Source organism: Apis mellifera, linkage group LG3 (genome assembly GCF_003254395.2).
Source record: "Apis mellifera strain DH4 linkage group LG3, Amel_HAv3.1, whole genome shotgun sequence".
Taxonomy (NCBI): Eukaryota; Metazoa; Arthropoda; class Insecta; order Hymenoptera; family Apidae; genus Apis; species Apis mellifera.
Window position 1 is genome coordinate 368,819 of NC_037640.1, and position 17,214 is coordinate 386,032.

Genomic DNA, 17,214 nt, shown 5'->3' on the forward strand with positions numbered 1-17,214 from the left:
TTATATATCGATATTGCGAGCTTATACCCTATCCATTTTTGTAACTTTATCGATAGATTGATTTCAAAATATAATATAGTTTAAAACAAAATAATCATATTGCAGATAAAAAATATTCTTTGGACGAAATTACAATAATAGTACATAGTAAAGTCGATATTTATTGTATTATGTCATCGATTATCCATCTTACATTCAATGCGATGATGATCTGTAATATGAAGATAGTTATATTAATAACATCTAGATAAAATTGTATGCAATATATTGTACTGAGAATTTTTTTTATTATCTATTTCAGAAATTAATTCAAAATAAAATTTTAGATTTAGGATCTATTTAGGATCTCTTTTTTTTCTTTTCTTTAATCCTTTAAATTTTATTTTAATTAGAACTACAGTCATTATACATTTTGGAAGAATTTTATTGCATCATATATATAGACATAAAAGTTTTAATAATATCGAATATATATATATATAATATATCAAATAATTATTAATATATATTAATAATAATAAAAATATTAAAAATAATAATAAAATATATTAAGTAATTATTATTATACATTAATATAATATATAAGTTTAAATAAAATAATATATATATATTTAAATAAAAAATATTTTAATTAAAACATTTATTTATATTTATATTTATTTTATATATTTTATATATTTTATATATAAAATATAATTATATATATTTTATATATAAAATATAATTATATATATTTTATATATATTTTATATATTATTTTATATAATTATTTATGTTTAATTATTTATTTTTATATTATATATTTGTTTATATCTCATATATTGCTCTGTAAATTTTTGGACTTCTTTTACATAATAATTATGATAAATAAAAATTTTAGATAATAATAACTTTTTTTATCAAATATCAATTAACCTCATATTATTTTCAATCATATGGCAAAGAAATTTGAAAGGATTCTAATTGATCTCAAACCCAGTAGTGTTTACAAATAAATCTTAATTGAAAATTATTTATGAAATTTCATGAAATTTGATATCGGGAGCGATGAGATGAATTTTTAGAAAAGAATTCAAGAATCCGATTGTTTTTGGTGATTTACTATTAATATTGCCAATAATGATACATCGAAAATAATTTATGTAAAAATAAATATTATATGTGCGCTTTATAATTATATTTTTTCAATGTACATATAATTATATAATGTATTTATATAATTATTTCGAAATAAGTAAAATGATAATTTTCAAACTTTATAAATATTTATTTATATTATAATAATTATTTACGTATATATTATATATTATTGTATATTATAATATACAATAATTATTTATATCTATGAAATCGATTCATTTTTTTATTCAATATAAAATAGAAATGTTTAAATGAAATTAAATCATGTAAAAAATGAAAATAGATAAATAGACGTTTTGAATAAAGACAAAAAATCTCGGATTGCTGATAATAAAATCTCAGTTAAATCAAATCCTAAATTCTTCTCATATTTCTTTTCTCTTAAATATTTTTATTATTATTCAATATAAATATTTATATTATATTGTTATTAAACATAAATTTTATATATCATTTAATTTTCTTCATTGTTGGGAATATTAACTCATTGAAAATAATTGAAAAGAGATTGAATCCTTAATTGAGATTTCATTCATCGTTCTGATATCATATCATATATTATGTAATATTATGTGATATCTAATTATATTTATTTGGATATTTAAATATTTCACAACTAATAGCTTAAAATAATGAATGTAATTTGATCATTTTTGATATTTTTATAATATTTCTATATTTATTTTTATATTTATCTATATTATTTTTCTATATTTTTTAAAATATGGACAAAATCTTATAGGAATTAGGTGGCATAGGAAGGATTATAGTATGATAGTAATAATTCTTTTATAGATGAAAAATTATTGTAATTTTCAAAAATTTCAATTTTATTTCAATTTTTTGTAATTGACTTACTATGTTTTTTTTTGTTAATAAAATAAACAATGTTATTATTATTATTTCTATTTTTGTACAGTAAATAATTTATAATATTATAATTTGTATGGTTTTTGACTACAACAAAATAATACTTGTTCACTTGCTGAAAAACGAAAATTTTAATAAATTAGAAATTATAATTTAAAAAAAATAAATTAATCTTCAGTTATTTTATAAGTTTTCAATTTTTTATTAATTTTTATTAATAAAATACATCTTCTTCATTATTAATTCAACTAAATTTTGCAATTTTTTTTTCGTTTCGGATGACGCAATTCCAGGTTGTCAATTTTGTAATTTTCAATTCGATTATTATTAAATTACCGACAATTATCATATACGTACATGTTAATTTTAAAAATTCTTGAGTTAAGATCAAGAGATTTCATTAGATCTTTCATTTATAGATGAAAGTTTATTTTTAATGGTGATTTTAAAAATCATTGCCTAATACTTATAAAAAAGTAAACTATCGAATTATTGATGTGTATAATTTATATATTATTATGTATATTATTGTGTATAATTTTTAATAGTTAATAAGTGCATAAATTTTAATTTAGTTGATAAGAAATATCACAAGTATAATGGAAAATATTCCGCAAGTATTTTTTGACATTGTGAATCTATATGAATAAATATCGATAAATGTCAAAATTATTGATGATGAACCAAAAATTATCATTGAATCAAAATTCCATATTAGTAGTGTATAAAATCATCCAGATTGAATTTTTTATTCAAGAAGATAATATAATTAAGAGAAATTAAAAGAAATAATGTCCCCTGTTGAGCAGATTTTTCCATATTTATTTCTATTGGTAAATCCGTATTTGATGTTTTTTTTAAATAGAATAGTATTTTTTAATTACTATTGGAGTTTATTTTTCTTTTTTTTTTTTTACATTAAAAATAATTTTTTCGAATAGATTTTTTTTTAAATACTCCAAAATATTAGTTATATTATTATATATTATATATATATTATTTAAATAATTTTAATAATATTAAATAAAATAAAATGTTATTAAATATTAAATAAAATATGATATATTTTTTAATATTAAATGAAATAATTAAATAAAATAAAAGCTATTTTGCTTTATTCGTATCTTATTTCGTTTAATGTAAACTTTATTTACTTATAATTTAATAAATAAGCCTCAATTGACATATTTTTATATTATATATATTTATATTTGTTTTGTCTTTTAGATTCTCGTTAGAATATCTCATAAATATATTAATATTCTGTATGTCCATAGAAATTAATTGTTTTTCGTCAATCTTATGATTACATATACATATACATATAAATGATTATATAATAATTCACAAATTAAAAAATTGAATTTTTTTTAAGTTAATTACAATTGAAACATTATTAATCTTTATAAAATATTTTTTGTACAATTTTTGTTAAATTTTTTTTATTTAAAATAAAAATAAAAATTTTAATAAGTCGAAATTTCTATAAATTTATAAAAATTTGAGATTCATTTTCTTTAAAATTTGAATGAGGATTTAAATTACATAAAATGATATATTATATATAAAATGAAATACTATATACTCTTTAATATTTAAAGCAAATGCTAAAATAATAATCAAATTTAATTAAATTGGCTAATTAATTCTAGAGTTGCAATTAAATTCAAGTGGATCTATTTTTTGTTATGTATCTTAATATTTAATAAATTATTTTTGTACAATGAAATATTTTATATAGAATTAAAATAGTTTTGATATTGTGATATGTACAATTTGAGAGATATTATCTGTTAATTCAGATATTTATGCTTGTTTTAAATATTTTCTCTGCTGTATATATATATAAAATATACCCGAAATCATATGATATAATTGATGATTCTGTATCCAAAAATAAATAGTAGAAAAAGAAAAATATTTTTTTGTTTAAGATTTTGTTTTTTTTTATTTGTAGAATTTTCTACAAATAATACATATTTCATTCTAATCAAGAAATCACTTATATGTGAAAACTTTTTAAACTTAATTTACTTAATTTATTTAAAGTATTAAACAAAAAATTTTTTTTTTTGCAGAATATAGAATCACTTTAGAATATATTACTATTTGTTTATATTATATGATTTCAAGTACATTTCCTATATATTTTATATATATATATATTAAGATATTACAAAAATATATTTTTATGTATTGTAACTATTACAGGATCTCGTCGCATGAGCGAACGAGATTTACCATCTAGACTTGGACGCGATATAACTGCACCCCAACAACAAATGCATATTAGCAAATCAGTGCCAGCGTTACACAGTAAGTAGATACTTATTATATTATAGAAGAAAGAATATAAATATTTGTATTATTACATATATATATATATAAAATATATATGTATATAATTTTTTTTATATTTTTATATTTTTCATTTTATTTTAATTTTATGTTTTTTCTATTTTATATAATAAGTATATCATATTTGTCATATCTTTTTGATGTTGTTTGAATTTGTTATTATTGAAATTTTCCATAGCAATGTATGCAGTAAAGACACGTGTAATTAACACATTTTTTAAAACAAAATTTTTTAAAATTTGATTAAATGATTTGAATTCATTTTGAGAAAACTAAACTTTACAAAACTTTTTTATTTGAACATTTAATAAAATTTTAAAAAATATGTATTTTATAAGACCTATATCAATTATATGACTGAAATTAATACTTTTTAAGTATATTAATACTTTTAAAGAATAATTTTAAATTAATGTTATATGTTTATATAAAATAGATGTAGGAACAGATGGAAAACAACAGCACGAAGTATTCAATCCTGGTTACAGTAGAGCATCTTCAAGCAATAGTGTCACACCTCCAGTTACGCAGCCACCTCCACCAATGGCCACAATCAGCGGTTCAACATCATTACGTTCTCGGTAAATCTTTTCTTTTAAAATTTACATCATTATAATTTTTATATTCTTTAATTTATTCATTTATTTTTTTATTTTTAAATAATTTAATTTTATATTGATTTTTTTATATTTCTCTTTCTTTTTATATTATATTGTTATATTTCCTAATATAGTTCGAGTCATAATTTACATGATTCGACAAGAATCGGAACTTTATCATCGAATGGTCTCGTAACTAGACAACAATCGTCACCAAATTTAAATCCTGATCATACATCGAATCACAATGATACAAATGTGAATGGTGGAACAAATTCGAACATTCTTCAAGGTAACGAAGTTGAAAGATTTTATCAAAATTTGAGTATCTATCGTAATCAAGATGCAACAACTAAACAGCATAATCCATCTCAACATTTAGATGATAGGTAAGAAATTTCCGTTTTCTTTAATAACTTTTCTCATTTATTTTTTTGTCTCTTTTTTTCTTTTTCTTTCTATCTATTCTTTTTTTCTATTTTTTTTCTTTATTTTATAAATTGTTTACAATAAAGATGATCTTACTAATTTAATGATTTTTAATATATGTAAGATTTACTTTACGATCATTATTGATTGAATGAATTTGAAATAGATTTTAAATATATCATTTTGAATAAGTTTTTCTTATACATGTAAATAATAATCTAAATATTATAATATAGATTCCAAGATATTCATAAAAAACTTTTTAATAGTATAAATATATCCAATTTTTTATATATTTTTTATATATTTGTATTTGTATCAGCGTATGTAGAAACATTTGCAACATTTTGGTGAATGCCAAAATTTACTATAAATGAATAATAAATATTAATGATATTAATTCATTTGTTTACATTGTTGTGTTGTGTTTTTACATTGTGTTTATATAAATAATAGAAAAGTAATAATCGCATATTGCTACATGCATTTTTACAAATATATATGAATAGAAAAAATTTAATATATAATACCGAAAGATTTTTGCAAATAAATCAAAAACTAAAGTCGACTGCCAATTATATTTATATATATATTTAAAAAATACATATATTTTTTCAAAATATTTTTTCAATATTATTTTTCAAAATTATTTATCGATATGAGAAAGAAGTAATCAATAGATTCATTAAATCTTCTGTAAGTTAATTCGAAGAGCAACATATTATTTATATCAAAATTAAGCTTATTGAGAAAAAATCCATGACATTTATTTATGATATTAAACATATTTTATCTTAAAGTAAATTATACAAAAAAATTATTCAATATGTTGTCTTTGATAATATATCTATTTCAAAATTATTAAAATTGAAGAAATCATCCTTATTATAAATAGTTTAAATTTTGTTTTTTTCATATATATTATTTTTTTTTTGTTTTAGTATTCATTTCATATATTTTTATTTACATTTTTTTATTTTAATTTTATTTAATTATTGATGTTAAAAATTAATTTGTGACGATCATGTTATTTATGATTATTGTGATTTCTTCTTTTTTTTTTTCTTTCTTCAAATTATAGAACTCCTCTTCAATTACAAAAGAATTTGAGAGGTTCGCAAAATTCTTTAAATCGTCCAGGAGTGTTTGAAATGAATCAAACTAGAGACCGTCCAATATCCTCGTATGTACCTCAACCTCAACAACAATCTTATATTGATAATACTGGTCAATCGCAACAACAAGCTTGCACAGCACCTCCAAGATCTCAATCATCTCGAGATATAATACGTCAAGAAGCGAAACTTCAAGAAATGCAAGAAGAAGTCAGAAGACGCGAGTTACGAGGTGGAATTTCAGTTCCATTGAATCAATACCGACCATCTACTTACAATTTAAAAACAAATACATCTGTTCAATCATCGATTAGTTCTGTTGTTCGACCAACAAAATCTATTGGTTCGCAACCAAATTTGGGATCAAGTCCACCGATAACAATATCCACATCAGTTTCAACATCCAGACAAACCGGTCCTTCGAGTTATAATTATTTGGATGCACAATATGGTTCATATATGGTTCAATATGGAAAATCTTCACATACTCATCAACATCAATCTCAATCTCAATCTCAACACCAACATTCACATCAACATCAGCTACAACTCCAGCATCAATATCAACACCAACATCAACATCAGCATCAACATCACAATATACAACAACAAAATTTTGGACATATCCAATATGGACATGTTGGTATGTTATCGTCAAGAGGAAAAAATGACTTAACTCGTATGCAATTAAATGGGACATTACACGATTATGGAAGAGATCAAAATATTCGAGATATTGGAAAATTATATACAGATCAAAATCAACATGTTGCTGGATCGCAGTATTGTTTGAATAGTAATCCAGAGATACAAAATGAATTCTATAATGATGAAAATGGAATAAATAGAATGCAAACTGCACCAGAAGGAACTTCAATTTCAAATGAAATTCCTATACGACCTATTCTACCAGAAGAAGGATTTACCGAAAGTTCTCCACCGCCACCTCCAAGCACTTCAACTCATCCTCTCTATAATAAACAATCGGATTCAAGGTAATGAAATAATAATAGTATTTAAAAGTAAATTAAAAAATAAAAATATTATTATTCATCTAGATACACTGCAAGTATGCAAGATCCTCCGCGTGGAGGATATTATCCAACAAATACAACAGGTACTACATTACAGCCACGTCAATATCAATATAGTGCTTCAAATCCATGGCAACGAGAAGAAAAAGAGAGAGTAAGTGCAAAATAAAATTATTTTTCATATACAATAATTATAATAAATACAATAAAATACATTTTTCATATTTTTTAACTGAATTATTATTATTTATTGTAGTTATTCGTATTGTTTTCATTATTTTTTTCTTCTTTTTCATTTTTATCTTTTTATTATTATTATCATCATTTAGGAACAGGCACGCAGAAGAGAAGCTGCAAGACAATGGAGAGATCAACAAATAGCGGAATTGAGTGCACTATCTCATAGAACATCGCAACAAGAGGAACAATTGCGAGCTCTTCAATTGGAAAGAGATTTTCAAAAAAGAGCCGAAGAAATAGCTAATCAACAAGATGATGATGAAGAAAGTAATGATTTAGATACTGAAAATATAAGAGTTCAGCAATCTTTATTTCAAACAACAGTGATGCAAGATCGAAATAATTCATTAGAGCAACATTCCAATTTATCTAAGACTAATGTAACAAACCAATCCTCTAAAGGAAATCATTTTTCTCGATCTCTCGGTGGATCTCCGATGCATTCTATGAATGTTGTAACTACACACGGAAATAATACTCTTCAACAATGTACACAAAATATTACAACTACTTGTTTGCAGCAACAACAGCAACAACAAGACAATTCCAGTTCACTTTTATCTTCAGATTTTCAACATCAACATACTAATCAAATGCAAAATAATATAGGACAAATTTCAATGCCATCCTTGATTCATTTGACTTCTTCTCAAAAATCTCTTGGTTTGTCTCAATCCAATGAAGAAAAAGAAATGCACCGTAGACATGAGGAAATTAAACGAAAACAAATAGATTTCGATGATACTCAATTGAAAAAAGAGGAAGAAACTAATAAACAACAGCAAATGTATCAACAGCAACATCATTCGCAACAATCGCAATCCCATCTTAAAACTCAACAATTATTGCATTCTAATATGTTGCGATTGGATAGCTTAATTATTAACGGATCAAATGCATCTCGTAAGTATTTTTTATATAAGAAATCAATTTATCTAATAAATCCATTTAAAAAAAAATAATGATATTTTATGTATATCTTTTAATAGCTACACAAAATGGTATCAATGATGCGCCTTTGCCTCCAGAACGAGGTTCTAGTTTTGCGGTTATGTCACAGCAAAATACGCTCAGATCAAATAATGCAAATATATCAAATATAATATTAGCATCTCAACCGCAAACAACATCCGTTAAAAGAGTCTCATTTCACGATTCAAATGCAAATGTAGAATCTATACGAAATATCTCATCTGGAAATTTGAGCACGAATCAAACTATGACTATGGATGCCATTACAGAAGATCCAAATGTAAGATAGATAATAATTATATATGTATATATATATATATATTGTTTTTGAAATAATATATAGATTCATATATTTTTAATTACATAAAAAATATGTCACATAAATATATTAAAAAAAAACTTGCTTAACTTTTAAATTGAATTTATAATTTTATAATATATGATTGAAATATAAAAAGAGTCACATAAAGTGTTAAAATTAGTGCAGATATTACGATTTTTTTTATTATTTAATTATTATTTAATATTAAATTAAATATTTTAAGGAATCAATTATTTAGATGGATATAATATATAAAAAAATTTTTAGAGATGTTCATTGGAATTAAAGCTCTTTCTTTTTTTTTTAAACAAAATGGCATACTAATCACTTAATATTTACATAACTATTATCAAATTTAATAATATTTATTTAAAACATTTTTTCTATTATTTTTCTATTATGATTCAATATATTATGATTCAATATATAGAAAAATAATATAATATAATAATATATAGAAAAAAATTAAAAGTATTGAAAAAAACATATTATACTTTGAAAGTTATTTGATTAAATATTAAAAATATTTATTTGTAAACATGTATTAATATTATTATTAAGATCTGTGAATTTTGATAGAAGAATATGAAATGAAGAAAGAATGTAAAGATAAAAGTATTCACTATATGCAGGCTTGAATGATATTGATGTATATTTGATAATATTGCAATAATATATTTTTATAAGATATTATTTGTACAAATAATCATAAATATGAAACAAATATTTAATGAAAAAAAGTCTTGCAAATCTCATAATTATTATTTAAAATAGAAAAAAAATATTTTTAATAAGTTATTTGATTTGATAATAGAAATAAATATAGAAATACAGAAAGTTATTAAATTACTTCATTAAAAAAAAATGAAGAGAAAAATCTTTAAATTCTAAAAAGCATCTTTCAAAAAATATTTTATTATTAGTTAAAATAATGCCTTTGAATTGTTTAATTAAATAATATTAATATGTGATAAAATATACTTTTAATGAAAATAGTTTATTAACATTTTATGTAACTTACAACATATGATTAATAATGCATGAAATCAATTTAAAAAATTTTTAATGCTAATTTCATTATGCAGCTCTTAATTGAAAAATTTAATAACATTTTTATATAATTTTAAATCTTTTGTCTTGGAATATAGTTATTTTTTAATGAACTCTATATATATATTTTATTCTATGTATAATTAATACATGGTATAATAATATTGCCTGCATACAGATTATAAAGATCCAGTATATGATTTTCTGTTCTATATAGTTTTTATTGTTGTTGTTATATTGTTATATTTGATTAATCAATGGCATATATTTTACAATTATAATATGTAATTAATTATTATGTTTATTATAAAAATAATTTTATAGATTATTTTGCATCATAATTCATTGATGTTTATTAATTTTTTTTCCTTATTATCTATAAAGTTTATATATCTTAAAATATTGCATTTTCTATATATTATGTATGGTTTAGTTTATTTTATAAATTTATATTTTCAATATTTATTATAATTGTTCATTTAATAATTTTAAATGTATATTAGATATAAAATTATAGATATTGATGTGTTTGGAATTGAGTTTTGCTTGTAATATAAATGATATTTACATTTTATATTTTTGTTTTAATTATGTTCATTGTTGTGTTATATTTGTTATTTTATTGAAATTTTAATCTTAATCTATGAATTCGCTATTCATATTTTTTTTATTTTATTTTGAGTTTATTTTTCCTTTCGATTTTTAATATTTTAATTTTTTTATTTCAAAATCCAATAAGATATTTTACTAATATCATTATTTTTAATTAACTATTTTATTTGTGTAAGTATTAAGTTTCAAAATTTAGTATAAATTAATTTATGATATACCATATTTTTTTTCTATTTTGTATTATAAAAATTATATTGTATTATAAAAATTATCTTTTTTTTATTAAGAAATTTTGAAACTGGATTTTAACATATGCAAAATCAATGAATCACTTTGGAAGATGTCTTTTCATATTTAAATTTTATTTTTGTTGATACTTGGATCCATATTTTTCGTTTTAAATTATATCATTATTCTCCATCTCTTCATTATATAAGATATAATTATAATTGTATAATTTAATTGAGGAATTTTATAATCATATTTGAAACTTAGTATATTTATAATTATAATATTTTTGATATTTGTTTTAATTAATTATATGAAACAGAATCAAAAACTTTTTTGTAATTATATTTATATTTTTGGAGTTGTAATTAGAGTTATATGTATAATAATATAGATATTATTTCATTTATTATTTTATTTATTTTATATATTGTTCTTTACATTCTTAATTCTTTTTTTTTTATAGCTTTTTTGTTCCTCTATCATTATCTTGTATATATATATATGTGTATCATTAATAATTAATGAGATTATATTTTTATATATTATATTATATATTATATATTATATATTATATATATATTTTATAGACAAGTAATAGAACAATGATTTGAAGGTATTTTAGATATTTTGATTTTTCGATTTCATATGTCATAATTTTTTTTATTATATTACTATTTTTCTTATACTCAGATTATTTATTATATAAATAGTTTGTATTTGAATAGTTATATTTTATATATTATTAATGCTTAGTCTTTAATTATATATTTATGAAAATTTCTATTTTCTGAAATTTTGTTTTGATTATAATATTTGATTATAATGCTTTGCACATTTTTTTTTTATTTTCATTATTGCATGTAGCTAATTTATTCCATATGTTATTGGAAATCATAATTTTATTCTTATATGTTTATTTTCTTTGTTGCATGATATTTTTATAGAATTTTTTTTCATTGTTTCAGAATATATCATTTTCTTTTCTTCCTTCTTTTGCTTCTTTATATCTTTTTATTTTTATATTATAGATAATTGATTTTTGTTTCAAATTATATAGAATGTAGTAGAATTTTTTATGTATGCTTTTATATAGCAATATTATGTGTATTTTTATTTTCCTTTTCAATCAATTAAATTATTTTCATTATTTTCACTATGTTTTCTTATATTTTTATTTTAAAATTCTGAATTTATTGTTTTTCATTTATTGTTATTATGTTTTTTATTGTTTTACATAAGATTTTGTTTATTATATATTATTTCGTTTATTATATACATATAACTCTTTTATAATATGGATGTGATTGCTTGTCATAAAATTATTAATATATTTTATTGTTATGTGTGTATTATATTAAAGTTAAGAAATTTTAATCTTTATTTTAAATTTTTTTGTTTCATTAAATTGTTCCACATTTCAGTAATTTACTTCATTAATTTATTTTCTTGTTTCGGGATTTATGTTTTTATTTGTTTGTGATGTCGGTTAAAAGATTTAATTTTTTGGCATTGATCTAAATAGTACGATTAAAAGAATTAACAAGTGATATTGAAATTGTGCCATCAGACATATATGATATAACAATGCATATTGATGATGGATTTGAGTTGTATTTGTCTTTATATTTAATGCTGTACTTGTTTGTATGTATAATGTTTTTGTATATTTTTTTTTTGATGTTTTAAATTTTATATAAAGAAAGTTTGTTACTTATTATTATAATTTTTTTGTGATTTATTCTTTATTCTGTAATATATGTCACATGAATATTTTTTTAAGAAAAGTATTTGGAATCGATATTTTATTTTATTTATTTTTGATTTATTTATTGTGAAATAATAATCTATAATATATTGATTCATTTTTTATATCATGCATTTGCTTTAATAATTGCAAAAAAATTTTATATTTATAGTACGTATATTTTTATTGATATTATGTAGTTAATGTAATCATGTAATATATCATTTTTATTATATGGTCTATCTATATACATTTGTATACTAAATATAATTTATTTTGCCAATAGTATTTTTAATCTTATTAATTTTTAATTTTTTATTATATATTCTTTTATTATTGTTTTTTTTTTTGATGATATTTTCTTCACAAATTTTTCTTCCTTATTATATGATATATATACATATATGATAATATGAGATATGATCAAACAGTTTAAAAACTTTTATCATAAATTATTTATTTCAAGATATAATAAAATTTACAATAAATCTTTTTGAAAACGAACTTTTTTTAAAATATCATTAAAAATTTTTTTTAAAAACATTTATTAATTAATTTATTTGAATCCACATTTTATATTTGCAATTTTGCAAATCATTTCCAACTTTCGCTTTTTTCAATTTTTATTGATTATTTGAAATTTTAAAATATTTCACTTCAATATTTGAAAAAAATGGAAAAAGAAGTCGGCTAATAATAAATTTAAAGAATAGACAATTGCACAAATAACGAATTTTATATTAAGAATTTTTAAATTAACAACTATATACATTATCGTGATACAACAGCTACATGAAAAAACGAAAAAAAATAATCGAAAAATGTTTTGAAAATTATTTTGAAATTGATTTATAAAAATATATATTATAAGTTAGAAAAAACGCTTTTAATAATATTATATTTATAGAAATAGTTTTGAATTTCATCATAAATTCTATTATGTCTTGATATAAATTTTTGAAAAGTTTTTGAACTTTTTAATTCATATCTTATATATAATATTATTATGTTATATATTATATATGTTATATATTATATGTATATTTTTCTTAATTTTTTTTTGTTTAATTATTATATTTTGTTTTTTTCAACATGTATTGTTGCGAATTTTTTTTCTGAAGCAATTGTTTCATTTTTTATTTATAGAAAATTAAAAAATTTGTATCAAAATATAAATTTATCAATTTTCGTTTTTTTTTAGAAGAACAACAAAAAAATTTTTAAATCTTTAATTTTTCTTGTAAATTTTCTTAATAATTTAAAATTTTCCTTATCAAAGTATTAACTTATGTTATTATATAAATGCTATATAAGTGTAATAATTATTATTTATAATTATAGTATTATTATACTATATAGTATTATATAGTATATAAGTATTATACTTATATAGTATTATACAAAAAAGCTATATCTAATCAAATCAAAAATTGTGATGGATTTTATTATTTTATTTAAAAAATTTTGTTATGAATTGTTTAATTACGTATCGTTTGAATAATATTGCAATATTTATCATATAATGACTTTATTATTTATATCTCTTTCTTTTATTCTATCATTACTGTGTGTACATTTTTAAATATATTTTCTTGATTATTTTTTAAATTGAATGATATTTATTATTTATTTATTTTAATTATTTTATTTAGTATTCTAGTCTAAAAAGAGTTTCTGAAATTTTTTATTTTTTTGTCGTGAAATTCTTGTATATTTATTAGTTTTTTTTCTTTTTTCGACTTACTATTATTATTTTATGTATATATATCAAATATTCTTTAAATAGTAAATATTAATTTAAATTCAATCTAATTTAATATAATTTTTTATAGGAATTTGCGGATATTAAAATTATAAAAAAAACTATCTTCTCTTCGATTTAAATGATTTTTAAATATGTTATAGACATTCTGAACAGCTATTTCTTAAGCATAATTATAATTTTTGAGGTATTTAGAAAAAAAGATTATTACTATTACATAGAATTTCACGTATATATTTACATTTGTAAAAATTAGCATTTAAATTGTCATTTATTAACTATTTATAAATACATTATGATAAATATATATATAAATATATAGCAGCTGATATTCAAAATACACAATGAGTTAATATCAAATTTAAACATTATCTATCTAGAGATTTTGAGCATTCCACGAATCTTTCAAATCTGCAATAAAATAATAGATACTACTTATAAAATTAATATCGCTATTATTATAACTTCAATGATTTCGATTCGCTTCAAGATTATTATTTTATATTTGTATTCCGTGGATTCGAAGTTGTATATAAATAAATGTATAAGTTCTATACAAATATATATTGTAACGAATAACAATACTCATACATGAATTTTGAAGAATATTCAAGGTTGGTATGGCGTGAAAGTCAAGATATTTTAAGTTTATCATAATTTATTTGATATGATATATATTTGAGAAAATAACTTTTTGATCTATTTCATTATATATATTTATTATACATATTCATTATACATATTAGTTGTTTTGTTGTGGCAATATTATATTAACAATTATATATAATAATTTAATAACAATATAATAATTTAACAATAATTTAATAATATTTTATAAATTAATTTTTTTTTATAAATATCTTGAAAATTATATCTAAAATCAATCGTTTATATATATATATGATAAAATTCTACAATAGTATGATATATAAAATATAAGCAAAATATACCAGAACATATATATTATAGAAATAAATTGTTCAAAATCTCATCCTATAACATATTTAAAAATCGTTAAAATCAGAGAAAAAGTAGCTTTTTTGTTCCAACTTTATATTTGCGATATTACATGTTTTCAATATTATTGTTTTTTACGTGTTTATAGATATATTAATATTGAATTTTTATATGTTTTTTTTGAATTATTCTGTTAAATAATAATATTTTTGAATAATTTTTAATTTTATTACTAATGTGTATTTTTATATTTTTTTTTATTATAGTGGTATTTGAGTAATAGTAAATAATATTAAGCAAATAATATTTTTGCTTAATAACTTTAATGATTTTCGCTTAAATATCAAAGATCATTAAATATTATTAGACTTAAAAAAAAATATAACAAATATAAAATATACAAATTGTATTTTGTTGTTGTAGCATCAACATTATTGAAACAATGATGAAAACACAAGCAATGCATAAATGATATGTGGATTGCCACAATCGAAATATATTAAATCGAATATAAATTTAAATAATTTTCATACAGAATAAATAAATTTTATCCAAGACATTAATTTATATACATTGTATATAATACATTATACATGTATAATTTATTATACATTTTTTAATAATTTTCGAATCGTTATGTTCTGTCATAAAATTTGGTCTAGTTTGATCGTCAAGTTTGAACTTTTTTTTTTGGTCTCTCAGTAAGTAAATTATAAATATTAAAAATACGATTTTACGGTTTATCATTTATCTAACAATCATTCGAATCGGCAATAATAAAAAATAAAATATGAAACAACTCGTAAGTAATTGAAATTATGATGATAATAATAGCTTTATGTATATTTATTGATGTAACATCATTATAATTTTGGACTCAATATTATTTTATTTTATTTTTTTTGAAAAATCCAATGTTCAAATTCTTTATAAATAGGTACTAAATGCAATGATTTTCGCCAAATATTCAACCTTTAGTATGAATTGAGATTTCAAGACAATGTATGAGAAAGTAGATTTTGACCAAATCTATCTTTTATATTAATATTAGTTATTTACTGTCATATGGTTATATTAATGGAAGATAAATTTTATACTTATATACCACATGTTATCATAAATGTATATATAGATGAATGTATAATAATAATAATTTTTTTTTTGTAAATATTTTGAAAATTAAGATTGATTGTTATCATTATACGTATAAAAAAAAATTATTCAAAATATTGATTTCTTAGAATATATTGCAAAATCATCAAAATTGGAGGAAAAATAGTTTTTTTTAAAACTTTATTAATTTTTGTTATTATTGATTTCTAAAATTTAATTCAAAATTTGTAATATGTAATATCAAATGTATAATATATATAAATAATATGATAAATACATAATAAATGTATATAAACTATTGTTTTCGAAATTATAGATGTCGAAATTGAAATGAATTTTTAATAAAAAATAAATTATTAAAATAAAAAATAAATAAAATAGAAAAACGAATCATTTGAAAAACAAAATTTGAGAAATGACTTATAGTTTTTTTATTATTTTTAAATGAAATACATATTGTTACATTTATCATGCAGATTGAATTTATTTCGTAAATTGAAACGAAAATATTTATTTCTTAAATTTTTTTTATTGGACAAAATCCATTATAAACAAATCTTTACTTTATATTTTTTTATTCTTCTAAACATAGTTCATTATAAATAGTTCATTAATATTATCCATAATATAGACTATCACATAAGTTTAAAGACAGTATTTCTTTTC

The 17,214-nt window shown here is 19.2% G+C and overlaps 1 protein-coding gene across 16 annotated transcripts in view; it reads left to right on the forward strand.

The window, feature by feature from the left end:
- Positions 1 to 17,214, forward strand: part of LOC410161 (afadin) — a 51,732-nt gene that overhangs the window by 29,342 nt on the left and 5,176 nt on the right. For 15 of the 16 annotated variants that reach the window (XM_026439762.1, XM_026439769.1, XM_026439765.1 and 12 more), the window contains 7 exons: positions 4,222 to 4,326; positions 4,805 to 4,949; positions 5,102 to 5,356; positions 6,478 to 7,506; positions 7,570 to 7,699; positions 7,875 to 8,688; positions 8,775 to 9,037. In XM_026439762.1, the coding sequence (XP_026295547.1) occupies positions 4,222 to 4,326; positions 4,805 to 4,949; positions 5,102 to 5,356; positions 6,478 to 7,506; positions 7,570 to 7,699; positions 7,875 to 8,688; positions 8,775 to 9,037 (2,741 nt within the window). The remainder of the gene's footprint in view (positions 1 to 4,221; positions 4,327 to 4,804; positions 4,950 to 5,101; positions 5,357 to 6,477; positions 7,507 to 7,569; positions 7,700 to 7,874; positions 8,689 to 8,774; positions 9,038 to 17,214) is intronic. The other variant, XM_026439771.1, reaches the window with a different exon arrangement.